The sequence below is a fragment of the Mustela erminea genome, chromosome 14 (genome assembly GCF_009829155.1).
Source record: "Mustela erminea isolate mMusErm1 chromosome 14, mMusErm1.Pri, whole genome shotgun sequence".
Lineage (NCBI taxonomy): Eukaryota > Metazoa > Chordata > Mammalia > Carnivora > Mustelidae > Mustela > Mustela erminea.
In genome coordinates, this window is record NC_045627.1 from 64,883,443 (window position 1) to 64,895,507 (window position 12,065).

General features: G+C 56.7%; 1 protein-coding gene across 2 annotated transcripts; it reads left to right on the top strand.

Annotated features, from left to right (window-relative positions):
- The first annotated feature begins 3,004 nt into the window (after positions 1 to 3,004).
- TLX1 (T cell leukemia homeobox 1) lies at positions 3,005 to 9,500 on the top strand. Of its 2 annotated transcripts, none has more exons than XM_032313662.1 (3): positions 3,005 to 3,903; positions 5,936 to 6,173; positions 8,386 to 9,500. In XM_032313662.1, the coding sequence occupies exons 1-3, from the start codon at positions 3,318 to 3,320 to the stop codon at positions 8,606 to 8,608; spliced, it is 1,047 nt and encodes a 348-aa protein (XP_032169553.1). In that variant the 5' UTR covers positions 3,005 to 3,317; the 3' UTR covers positions 8,609 to 9,500. The 2 variants fall into 2 exon arrangements, with proteins under 2 accessions (XP_032169553.1, XP_032169554.1); XM_032313663.1 differs by having other exon boundaries at positions 3,007 to 3,903; positions 5,972 to 6,173.
- Positions 9,501 to 12,065: the final 2,565 nt, after the last annotated feature.

Here is a 12,065-nt window from a genome sequence, read left to right on the forward strand (position 1 = left end):
TGCCAGGGACCCTGGCCAACTGATGCCAGATCTGAGGAATTCAAGATGCAGTAAGTAAGTAAGGCAGATGCCCAAATGGGCAAGGTCAAAAAGACCTGGGTGCTAGAAAGATTCATCCAGAGGAGGACGGAGGGAGGAATGGGGAGAGTGCTAGGGACGTGGAGGGGGTTTCCTGCATGGGCCGGAGAGCAGCAAAGGAAAGCTGTTCTAAGGATAACCTAGAAAGACAGTTTTAATTGCAGCAGGCAGAACTGTAGTTAATGAAAAGGATTGGGAGAAAGGGCCACTGTGATCCAGTCTCAAAGGAAGTGAATGCACCCCTCTCCATACTTTCCAGCCTCATCCAGGGAAAAGAGTTCAGGTTTGGGGAACCCAGATCAACATTATTCAGTCTGTGGAACTTTGGGCAAGTTTGTTCATTTTACCAAGTCTCGGTTTTTGTTTTTGTTTTTTAAAAGTGAATATAATTCCCATAACATAATATTCCCTTTAAATCATACAATTCAGCGGTTTTTAAGTTAGTCACAAAGTTCTGCAATGATTACCTCTATCTAATTCCAGACTATTTTCATCACTTCAAATAGAAACTTTGTATACATTTGCAGGCACTTCCTACCCTCCCTCCTCCAACCCCAGGCTGCCACTAATCTACTCTCTGCCTCTGTGGATTTGCCTGTTCTGAATGGTTCATATAAATGCAGTCATATAATATGTGGCCTTTTGTGCCTGGCTTCTTTCCATTAACATCATGTTTCCTAGGCTTTTCTATGTTGTAGCATGAACTAGGACTTCCTTTTTATTCTTTTTTTTGGGGGGGGAGATGAATAATATTCCATTGTATGGTTATACCACATTTTATTTATCCATTCACTGCATGAGGACCATTTGATCTGTTCCCACTTTTTGGCCATTATAAATAATACTGCTATGAACATTCATTCAATTTTCTTATTTAAAAATTAGAGATGTTTCCATTAACTTCACAGAGTTGTTGTCTTAAATGAGATCAGTGTGGTGTGGTACCCAGCACATAGGATTTTTCTCAAGAAAACACTTATGTTTATCTCTGCTTTAGTTCCCCCAAGATAAAAGGCAGGAAAGAGACAGATTTAAGTTCAAACACTTTTTGATGAAAGTTACCCTGGGTAGAGGTGTGAAACCTGGATTGGGTGGCTGGAGAGGAGCAAACTGGCAAGGGAATAGAGCTCTCTCCTGTTTCTGCATAGCATTTCCAAACCACTACCTACTTCATATCTGGCCTTGCTCTGAGTGGGCCTTTGTCCACCTGCCTGGTGCCCAGACACGATATTTCCCACAGAGATGGGCTTCCAACAGCAGCCAGATTTCCAGTCTAAGTTATAAATGCAAGTCAAACCCAGCTCCTCCATCTCAATCAAGTCACTTAGCCTCTCTGAAATTTGACTTTCTTACGTCTGTAAAATAGGGATAATACTCATCTTGAAGAGTTGGTGAAGTTCATGGTGTTCTCCATAACACTTATCACCATCTGACTTAATGTATTTGCTTCTTTATTGTCTAAGCCCCTCTATGAAATGTAAATTCGTGAGGGCAGGACCTTTGTTTTGTTTACTGCTGTTTTCCCAATGTCAAAAACAGTGCCTGACACGTGGAAGGTATTCAATAAATATTTGTTGAATAAGGAGGCTCATTCATTCACTCAGGATGACTATATCCTGCTCTTTGGGGTGGTACTCCACAGTGGGTGGGGAGGGGGGACTGAGATGAGTAAGCCACTCCCTGCCTCCACCGAGGTCTCTTCAAGTGGAATTAACAGACCTGACCAAAGCAAATAGACTGTAATGAGATTTGAGAAGTGGAATGCAAACCTTCATACTCTAGCATCTTGCCTGATAGAGACAGTCCCTCCTCGAAGACCTGTTGAATATGATAAGACCAGAAACAGATCCCAAGGGATCCAACCCACATCCTTTCCAGAGCTTGGCTTCTTTGAGGGAGCAAACCTTTCCCTACTGAAGAGGGAAAAAAGAGAGGAAGCAGAAAAAGGGAGTTTCCTCGTTCTCTCCCAGGCGCTAAGCCAGTCAGCCACAGGCAAAACTTTAAAAGGCCTCTGTTTGCCGGGATGGATTGCCCTGATCTTGGTCCCACCAACCCCAGCCCCCACAGTCTTACATCCCCCACACCTCCCTCCCAGGATTCCAAAAGTAAGAAAATAACTCCCTCCCCTCATAGCTATCCAAGGGTTCCTTGTTTGGAATAGCCAGCGAGGGCTAGTTACTAGGTGAAAGCAATCTAACTGAATTCACTCACATGCTGTGGGAACTACTTCTCGAGGACTCTGTTTATTTAAAAGGAAAAGGGTACCTTGAGGCATGGGCACCCTGGCAGCAGGCCCGGAGCCAACTCCCTTGACTTGTGTTTGCCTCTCAGAAAGTCTTCCTTTCCTCAGTTTCTCTAAATAGGCTGAGTTGGGACAGTTGTTGATTTTTCCAACAATATCTAGCCAGTTGCTCCTAGCCCTGTGTTTTTAAAAAAAGGGCAAGCCTGAACTCACCTTCCTGCCTCAGGGGTCTGGGCTCCATACCTGGGGAGTAGACAGTCTTCTACTTTCTAACAAGCCAGACTTGAAGTTTGGAGTAAATCCTCTTGTTGGCGGACAGGTGCTTCCCAGCCGAGCCCTTGGGGAGGTTCTCCGGTAGCTCACGGACACCCTTCCCCAGAGGCCCATCAAGTCGGACCTCTCTGGCCCAATTCAAAGTGGGGAGACTCCTGCCAGGCTGGGAAAAGGTCTCTGTCCTCCACCTCCTTGGGTGCGTCTGTTCATAGGTCTCTGGGAATGGCCGCCTCCTGTTCTTTTTCTCCTTTTAAGTCTCTGAATCCCTTCTCTCTCTTCCTGAAACTACTTCTCCGAGCCTCGGTCTCCGTCCCTCTGTGTCTGGCTCCTGCATCAGTCTCTGCTCCCGGCCTCCCTCTCCCCCTCTCCGCCCCTCCCCCGCGCTGTCATTCACCCCGCTCCTCTCCACGCACAGCCAATGGAGAGACCCGGCCGAAACGGCTAGGCTCGCTCGCACCGGGCTTTTTCGCCCGGTGATTGATGTCCCAGAGTCAACATCTAGCAAGCAGCCGGAGAGGGGAAGGAGCAGCCAGAGAGGGGAAGAATACGGCGCCCCCTCTTCCTTCCCCTCCCCCCTACTTTAGCCCTCCGCGCACTTCGCCTCCAAGTCTTCGCGCAGCCAGGAGCCCCTGCCGCCTCCGCGCCCCTGCGCGCTGCCCCCCGAGCCAAACACAGCAAACGCCGCCGCCCAGGCCCCCCCGCGGGGCCGGGGCCGGGGGCCAGCATGGAGCACCTGGGCCCGCACCATCTCCACCCGGGCCATGCGGAGCCCATCAGCTTCGGCATCGACCAGATTCTCAACAGTCCGGACCAAGGCGGCTGCATGGGGCCCGCCTCGCGCCTCCAGGACGGAGAATACGGCCTTGGCTGTTTGGTTGGAGGCGCCTACGCTTACGGCGGCGGGGGCCCCGCAGCCGGGGCGGGGGCCGGGGGCGCGGGGGCCTATGGTGCTGGCGGTCCGAGCGGCCCTGGTGGCCCGGCGAGCGGCGGCGGCGGCGGCGCCTGCAGCATGGGCCCGCTGGCTGGCTCCTACAACGTGAACATGGCCTTGGCGGGCGGCCCCGGTCCCGGCGGCGGCGGGGGCGGCGGCAGCAGCGGCGGCGGCGGCGGGGGGGCCCTGACCGCTGCCGGAGTGATCCGGGTGCCGGCGCATAGGCCGCTAGCCGGAGCGGTGGCCCACCCTCAGCCTCTGGCTACTGGCTTGCCCACCGTGCCCTCCGTGCCTGCGGTGCCGGGTGTCAACAACCTCACCGGCCTCACCTTTCCCTGGATGGAGAGTAATCGCAGATACACAAAGGACAGGTTCACAGGTGAGTCCGGCCCGCGCGCGCCCCGCCTGGCCGCGGCCCGGGCTCTGCGCTACCTTTCCCCTGCCCGGTGGCTCCCCGCAGCCCCCTCTGCGCACCAGGTTGCCCTGGTCCTCTCGGCGGTTCCCCCAAGTGCAGCCGCCCGCCGCCACCTTTCCACGCTCGCGGAATCGCCAGGCTCCAAGAGTTCTCCCAGGCTGGGCCCCTCTCCGTCTCTCCCGCAGGACCCCTACTCTGAAAAGCTCTCCCTGATCCCCTCTCGGAGTCCCTGGGCTCAGTCAGGTGGAGGGAAAGGGGGATGTAGTTTCGGGACTACCTTCAGCCGGCATTTGGGGCTCGGTATTCTTGGAGAAAGGGGCGCGATGTGAACGAACTGTTTCTTCCGTCCCGGCCAGCGTTCTCTGGCTGAGACCGCGAGCCCCAGAATCCGACGCAAGGAGAGAACAGGTTCCCCACCTCTCTCGTTCCCTGCACACACACACACACACACACACACACGCACACCACTTCGCGCTCGGAGCTCCAGCGCCCTTTGCGCTTGCCGAACCCAGCAGAGGCCCCGAGCCTGAGTAAAGCAGCAGAGCTACCGGGCCCTTCTTCCCGGACTGCAGGCTTCGTCCAGGTCGGTGGCAGCGTGAAGCTGAGCTTCCTGCTTCATTTTCGTTCGGTCCCGGCATGGCGTCCTCTCCTCCGGGCCCAGCCCTGTTCCCTCCAGTGTGAATAATGCACAGGCCTGGCTGGCGATCGATCCGCCGCGGCCCAGGGACAACTCCTGGGACGATTACGCGTTCGGCGGCGGTGGCGGCGGCGCGGTCGGCTGCCGCCCTCTGCGCTGCCAGCTCCGCGCCTTCCCCCGTCCGCCCCGGCTCCCTCCGCTCTCGCTTCCGCTCTGGGCACTCTGCACTCAGCTCTCATTCACAAGCGGGCCCCTTTCTCCGGCCTCACTTCCCGCCGCACCTTAGCATTCCTAGGATCCTGGATCCTCCCGCCCAGGCCAGCTCCATTGCCCGCTTAGAAGTAACCACGAGTTGAACCTGGGTTCCTGGCCGGGCGTTAGAGAAAGGAGGCGGGAGGTACGGGCCGCTGCCGATGGCGACGTGGGACTCCCATGGGGCTCGGGATCCAGGCCCAATGGTGGAAAGGAAATAGGCAGCTTAGAGCTACACGCTCAGCTAGGCGGCCCCAAGTCACCCCAGGCCCCTTGCTCCTGTTCTGGCCTTGGAACCTTGGCTCAAGCTAGGTCAGGGGAAGGGAGGGAGGCGTGCAGCAGAGGCTACAACCATTCTGCTCTGGGCCTTCAGGAAGGACCCTGTACTCAAGGGACCCCAGTCCCCAACCTTAGTTCTCTCAGGCCTGCTGCCCATTGCACTCCCCCAACGCAGGCCAGGCCAGTCCTGAAGGGCTCTAATGGAACCTCAGCCCAGAACCCGCTGGTCTTGGGTCTCTAGCGAAAGGCGTTCCACTGAGGACCTACAGCCACAGTACACCCTAATCTTCTTCAGGCCTGAAGGTTCTGAGGAAATGAATAACTGTCACCTGTGTTGCTATGTGTCCTGTATGTGTCTGCCTGTGTGCCTGCCCCTGTGTCTGTGTGTCAGACGGGGTGTATAGATCTAGAATTTGCCCCTGTGGTATGTGTGTGTCTCGTGGTGGCTCAGGTCAAGACCCAGCCCCCCCACCCTTGACCAAGCACTGCCTCTTGCTGCCTGGGGCAGTGGGGGCCTGCGACCTTTAGCTCGCATCAGACGGGCCCTCAAGGAGACTGGGGACGCGACCACGTCTTTTCTGGCTGAGCATGTGGGAGCCCCGGGCTGCAGAGGCCTCCGCGGCGGCGGCGGCAGCGGCGGCGGCGTCGGCCTGGCGGGCGGGAAGGGGCCCTTTCCCAACGCGGGCGTGGAGCTGAGGGCTGACGGGAGGATCGCCGCCCCGCTCCTGGGGTCTAGCCGCTGCGCTCGCTGATCGCGGGGAGTCGGGCCTGGGACGCCTCCTGACGCTCTGCTGCTTGCCTCTGCCGTCTGTCTGTCTCCCGCTCCAGTGGCCCTCTCACCCTTCACTGTAACACGCCGTATAGGTCACCCCTATCAGAACCGGACGCCCCCCAAGAAGAAGAAGCCGCGCACGTCCTTCACGCGCCTGCAGATCTGCGAGCTGGAAAAGCGCTTCCACCGCCAGAAGTACCTGGCCTCGGCCGAGCGCGCCGCCCTTGCCAAGGCGCTCAAAATGACCGACGCGCAGGTCAAAACCTGGTTCCAGAACCGGCGGACGAAGTGGAGGTGAGCGCGCTGGACGGGCAGCTCTCTGCCCCTGGGTCTCTCCTGGGGCGCTCACACCCTCCTCCGCTCGCCGGCTTCTGATCAGTTCCCTGCTAGGCTCGCGGGGAACGGGAATCAACAGAGGCCGTTGCCGGGGGCGAGGCTGGAGAGCCCCGGCTCTGTTTTACCGGAGGTTTCTTGACCTTCTGGCCGACACACTCAGTGCTGGTGTAGACGAGGCTGGTCTCCGCTGCTGCTTGGGGAAATGGCGGGGCGGAGCACAGTCCGTGCAGTTCGGGCTTTGGGGATCAGTGAGTCCTAAGGGACATTTTGTTTCTGCAAAGTCGCGTTAACAGAGATGCCTACTCCATCCCGGAGACTGGAGGTGGGATGGCCCATGCCTTGTTTCTGCGCTCCAGCCGGGGTTCCTGCTTGAGCCGTCAGGCTCCAAATCGCGGGCCTGGGCCCTGCTGACTCCTTTCTCCCCAGGCGCTCCGCAGGGCGCTCACACAGCCAGGCTCCCCACCCTGGGAGAGGAAAATCAATCCGCACCGGCTGTGGCGGGGTTTTGGAGTCCCACTGCAAGGGGGATCAATTAGGAGCAGATGGGTGTTTGTGTGTGAGAGAAAGAGACACATTTACCCTTCTCCCGTCACACACCCACAACCACACTAAAATCCCCCCCCCCACACACACACACATACATCTCTCTCTCTCCCTCTCATAAAGCGTCCCACACTCTCCGGCAAACTAACTCCCTGCACCTACCGGTGCTTTCTCCAGGTGCCTCACTTGCACCCCTACACCCTCCTGCACATCTGCCTGCATACTCCGTTCCACACAGGAGAAAAAGTTTCTCGATAGCTCAGGCCTCAGGGGGGAGAGCGTGGGAGAGTCCAGGCAAAGTCCATGGCTCCCCGCTGGGTGAGCCTAGAGCTGGAGAAAGGAATTGGAGTTTCCTCTTTTTCTGAATGAAAGCAAGGAATCTGCCCGCCATTCCACGTTCCTGGCCACAAAGAAAGCCACTGCCTTCCCCCCCCCACACTCTGCCTCCTCCTTGCTGGCACTGGGGAAGAAATGGGGGTTGGCTTCAGATCTCTGGAAGGCTAAAGGGGTAGTGAGGGCTAGCTGAATAAGGGTGGGGCACTAGGATTCCCAAGGCCCCAGCAGGCTGCAGCCTAAGCAAGGGGAGGGAACAACGCAAGTCCCTGGAAGAGAGGGGCACAGGGGAAGAGAGTAGCAGGCAAAGGGAGGGAGCCGGCAAGGATAAATAGCCCACCCCAGGGAGAAAAGGAAAAACCAGGCACCTTAAGAAGTCTTAGGATAATAAACGAAAGCAATGGATATGATTAAACCTCCACTTCCGTTTCAAATAAATTCTCTTAATTCTGAGAGAACGAAGGAAGTGTGGGTGAGAGAAAATAGGAGATAAAGACATGATGCCTAAAAGGAAGAAAACCAGTCAGGCCATTTGAAATGCAGGACCGAAGGGTAAGACGAGAGACAGAAAGACGCACGGAGCAAAAGGCAAGAAGGGGCGCTGGGAAGGAGGCTGGCGTCCACCGCTGGGAGAGGCCCTTGCCGGCTTCGCGCGGCTTCATCGATCGCCTACAAATTGCTTCTGGAGGCCCCCGGGACTCCCATTAGGTCTGTCCACCTTAGAGACAGACGTTTGATCTCAGTTGACGGGGTGGGGGGGGCATTAAATGGAATAAGTGAGTCATTGCCTCCCCGGGCCACCTCGGAGGAAGGCGGCTGGTCCCGTGGTGGGAGTCCCCGCAGGGCACAGGGCTCGGTGCAGGAGGCAGGAAGCCTGCAACAGGATCGTAGAGAAAAGGGGGAGACGAGAGGTCAGGCAAGGCAGCTCGCAATCTGCTGGCCCTTGTCTCTGCCCTGGGCTGGTGGGGAGGGTGGGGCGCCTCAGGCTTGGGCCAGCCGAGCTGGGGAGAGGCGAGGTGCCATCCTACCCCTAGTTGTGCCTTCCTAGGCTATTGGGAGACCGGGAACCCCAAATGCTTTGGCCTAGCAGATTTTCCCACAGCTCCCCCGGGATACCTGCGCTTCATTTACTTTTGGGGTTTCCAGTCTTTGTCGGAGTCAGGACCCTCAAGATAAGGGTGTGTGTTAAAGGGCCCCAAGCCGGAGCTGGGAGCTGTGAAGGGAGCAGTGCTCCTCCAGGCTACTTCCCCGGGAGCACACGGGGAGCCTGGGTAACGGCTTGTCCCCGGTGCAGGCGGCAGACCGCCGAGGAGCGGGAGGCAGAGAGGCAGCAGGCGAACCGCATCCTCCTGCAGCTGCAGCAAGAGGCCTTCCAGAAGAGTCTGGCGCAGCCCTTGCCTGCCGACCCGCTGTGTGTGCACAACTCTTCACTCTTCGCCCTGCAAAACCTGCAGCCGTGGTCCGACGACTCCACCAAGATCACCAGCGTCACGTCGGTGGCTTCAGCCTGCGAGTGAGCCTGCCTGCCCCACCCCACAGGAACCCGGGTCCAGCCAAAGGGTTGCTGAGGCTGAGACCCAGGACTCTCTCCCCCTCCCGCTTCAGACTGCACGCGGGAGGGGAACGCAGTGCCCCTCCGCACTGGCCTGGGCGCTCCTGCTCACCTTGTTTCCTCTTTGATGGGGGAAGAAAAGAGCACAGGGACGGGGACCTCTTTCCAGACGCCTAAGTGGTCCCACGCCCTCTGGAACTGTTCAGAGTCCTTTCAGTTTGCGTCTATTTTATTTTATTCTGATTTTTAATGTGGGATTGAGAGAGGCAGAGGAGGTGGGGGAAGAAGAGCTCCTGAGGTCCTCAGAGGAGAGCATGAGCTGTCATTTGAACTTGCTCTGGGGAGTCCCCCTCTGTATCCCACTCCCCATCACACATGACACCCCAAGGTCCTCCCAAAGGTGACTTCACCGTCCCTCCTGGTGTCACCCACAGTCAAACACAGAGGACCTGTGGCAGAGTGTCAGGCACCCGTGGGGCCATAGCCTTCACACCCTTAACCCTCACTATCAGGCATAAGCTAGGGGCGACCCAGCTTCATTGTCAACAGCATGGCACTTCTCACAAACACAAGGCTACGGCCGCACTGTGACACACTATCCCACACACAACAACGCCACGACCTGCCAGGCCCTCATCACACGTCCTAGCCGCACCCAGGTACGCACAGGCAGGTTTCACACAAACTCAGCCTCTTTCTCCAGATCCTGTTCATAGGGGAGCTTAAGTTATGCACTTATAAGGTGTTTTCTGTGTAACCATTTTATAAAGTGCTTGTGTAATTTATGTGAAAAAAAAAATAAAACCTTCCCGATCCGGAGTCAGGGCTGCCTGCTCCTTACCTAGCCCGGCACCCTATAGCTATTTGGATTTGGTGTGAAATGGCGCTGGGGCAGCTGATGGTGTTCGTGCTGCCGCTGCCTGCTGGAGGCACACCTGGGGCAGGCTGGGGAATGGGGAGGGACAAACAAAGAGAGGGCAGACCTGAGGAAAGGAAGGAGTGCTAGGCTCTCCTGGGCCAGCTAATGCCCAAGAGGATATACTGTCTTTGGGTGTGAGGGTTACGGGCTTGTGTTGTGTTTGTGATGGTGTGGCCAATCGGGATAGTACAGATAATGAAGGTAATAGTGTTTAAGCGTGTCACTGTGTTTGCAATTATTGGAAGCTCTTGTTTCTGCTTTAATTGCAAATCGAAACTATCACTGCACGCACGAACTTGCAGTGGTGTGTCTGTAACCGTGTGTGAATGTGATTGTGTCTTTTTGGGTAATTGTGATCACCCACCTGTACGTGTGACTGTGTATGATTCCTGTGCTGATGTGTGTGAGTGTACCTATTCGTTTCTCCTCGTGAATCTGTTTTTGTGTTAAATGTGTGAATGTTTGTAATTGTGAATCATCTGTAATTGTACAACTATCATTGTGTGTGATGTGTCATCGTGTGTGACACGTAATCGTGTGACATGCAATCTCATACACGAGATGTGTATGTTACCTATATATGTGTGTGGCAGTATGTAATGGGGGAGTGAACTGGGGGGAGTGGGGATCATTGTGGGTGACTCTTCTGCAGGTGAGTGTGTGTATGATTGACTGAGTGGGTGTAATGGTGCAGTGCTAGTGGGGGGTCTGAGGTTGGCTGTACAGATACACTGGGGGTGGTATACCAACATCTGCTAGGAGTTCCACATTTCTAGGCCCTCACCCAGCAAGCCACACAGATTGGAGCACAGAGACTCAATAATTGGGCCAGGATTCTCTGTGGTGCTCTAAGTAGGACTTCCCACTCCCAGCACTAGCCTGGCCTCGGAGAGATCTGTATAAGCAACTTCCCAGGGACCTCTAGGGAGGTCGCAGAGTATGCCAGGCAGGAGAACAGCCACAGTACACAACACTCCCTTTAACATCTAGTCCCCCACCTACTAGACCAATCTCAGGTGCACAAAACCAACTTGGGCCGGCTTTTCTGGAAGAGGCTAGGTGGTGGAGGGTCTAGGGACATGTCGTCTTGGGGGAATAAAGTTGGGGGGGGATAGGAGGCTCTTTCTCTGGGATGGCAGAGTGAGAGAACTTTCTGGCTAGAAACTAGAAGTAAGTGGGTTTGGGTCTTGTTTAGGTATACAGAGCTGTGTGTACCCAAAGGGGCTGGGGAAGTCACAGAAAGCATCAGACACACTGTCCTTCAACCCTGCCCAGGCTGCCATCCTGGACCTGATCTCCCAGAGGGGGACAAAGCACGTCAACCTCTCACCCCCAGAGGCCCAAAGAGAAATGTGACTAGGAGGGGCAGGGCTCATCCATCTTTCGTCCTCGGGCCCCCATGGAGCCTGATCTCCTCAGAAGAGGATTCTAGGTCCAAAAGTCTAAGTCTGGCCCTCCTGCTCCCACCTCCCAGGCCCAGTGGGTAAGAGCCCTGACAAGCTGCGTTGGTCGTGGGGAGAAGGTTCTGGCCACAACACTGGGTCTGCATGGGTCTGCAGCTGGCCTCCCTCCTATACCAGTTCAAACACGAGGATCTAGCCAGGGAGAAATCTGGACATGGCTTCCTGGAACCGGAGAATTTAGTTTCATCTGCCTGAGCAGGTCCGGCATATCCCTCCTCTCCCACGGGGACTGGAGCCACCTGGCCTACACCTTCTCTGTGTGGCACTGTATCTTCCTCATTTGTGCCTCCCAGCTGTAAGATTCCAGAGTCTCTCTGAACCTCCCCAGAGACTGGAGCCTTCCTCTCACCTCCCAATCCCCAGGATCCCTCCAGAGGTTGCTGGCCCTGGAGGCTGCTGGATACTTTCTATCCATAGACCAGATGAGGAGCCCCGGCAGGAGTGCAGGGCCCGCTACCCAGAACAAACAAGACCCCCAAACCGGCCCCAAAGTCCAGGCATTACGCCCAACCCCTCATACCCTCTTACAACACAAATTGTGAACAAAAAATTGTGAGCAAAATTAGGCATCATACACTCCTCCCAGAAATACCTCCTGCTCCGGGTTCTTCACAAACAGGTAGGGTCCACCCACACGGACGAATGCCCCCTCCACACCACTGCTGTCGAACCCCGTCCAGCTTGTCCGGGCCTCGCGGGGAAGTGGGCATTCGGCAGGCGGGGATCCCCAGCCCTGGGGCTGCGCGCCCACGGCTGGAGCCCTCCCGGGGCTCGCGCTCCGGGCTGCAGGAGGCCCGGGTCGTGCTCTCTCCCGGGGGCCCCCTCCCGCGCTCCCAGGCCCTTGGGCGAGGCGTCCCAGCGGTGCCAGACTCCCCGGGGTGCCGGGGCTCCCCGAGCTCAGGGGCCGCGCACGACCTTTCTGTCTCCGCCCGGAATTCGTTGGGACCGAATCTCGCGGAAACCCGGGTTGGCCGAGAGCCGCTGCAGCGGGGAAAGGTCGGGACGGCGGCGGGGCCCGCCAGGGCGGGGGACAGCTGGAC

Bases quoted from the DNA above. Each gene is read 5' to 3' on its own strand.
- TLX1 (XM_032313662.1), top strand. From the start codon at position 3,318: ATGGAGCACCTGGGCCCGCACCATCTCCACCCGGGCCATGCGGAGCCC. The intron at 3,904-5,935 runs GTGAGTCCGGCC...CTCCCGCTCCAG, and splicing joins CACAAAGGACAGGTTCACAG to TGGCCCTCTCACCCTTCACT. The intron at 6,174-8,385 runs GTGAGCGCGCTG...TCCCCGGTGCAG, and splicing joins AACCGGCGGACGAAGTGGAG to GCGGCAGACCGCCGAGGAGC.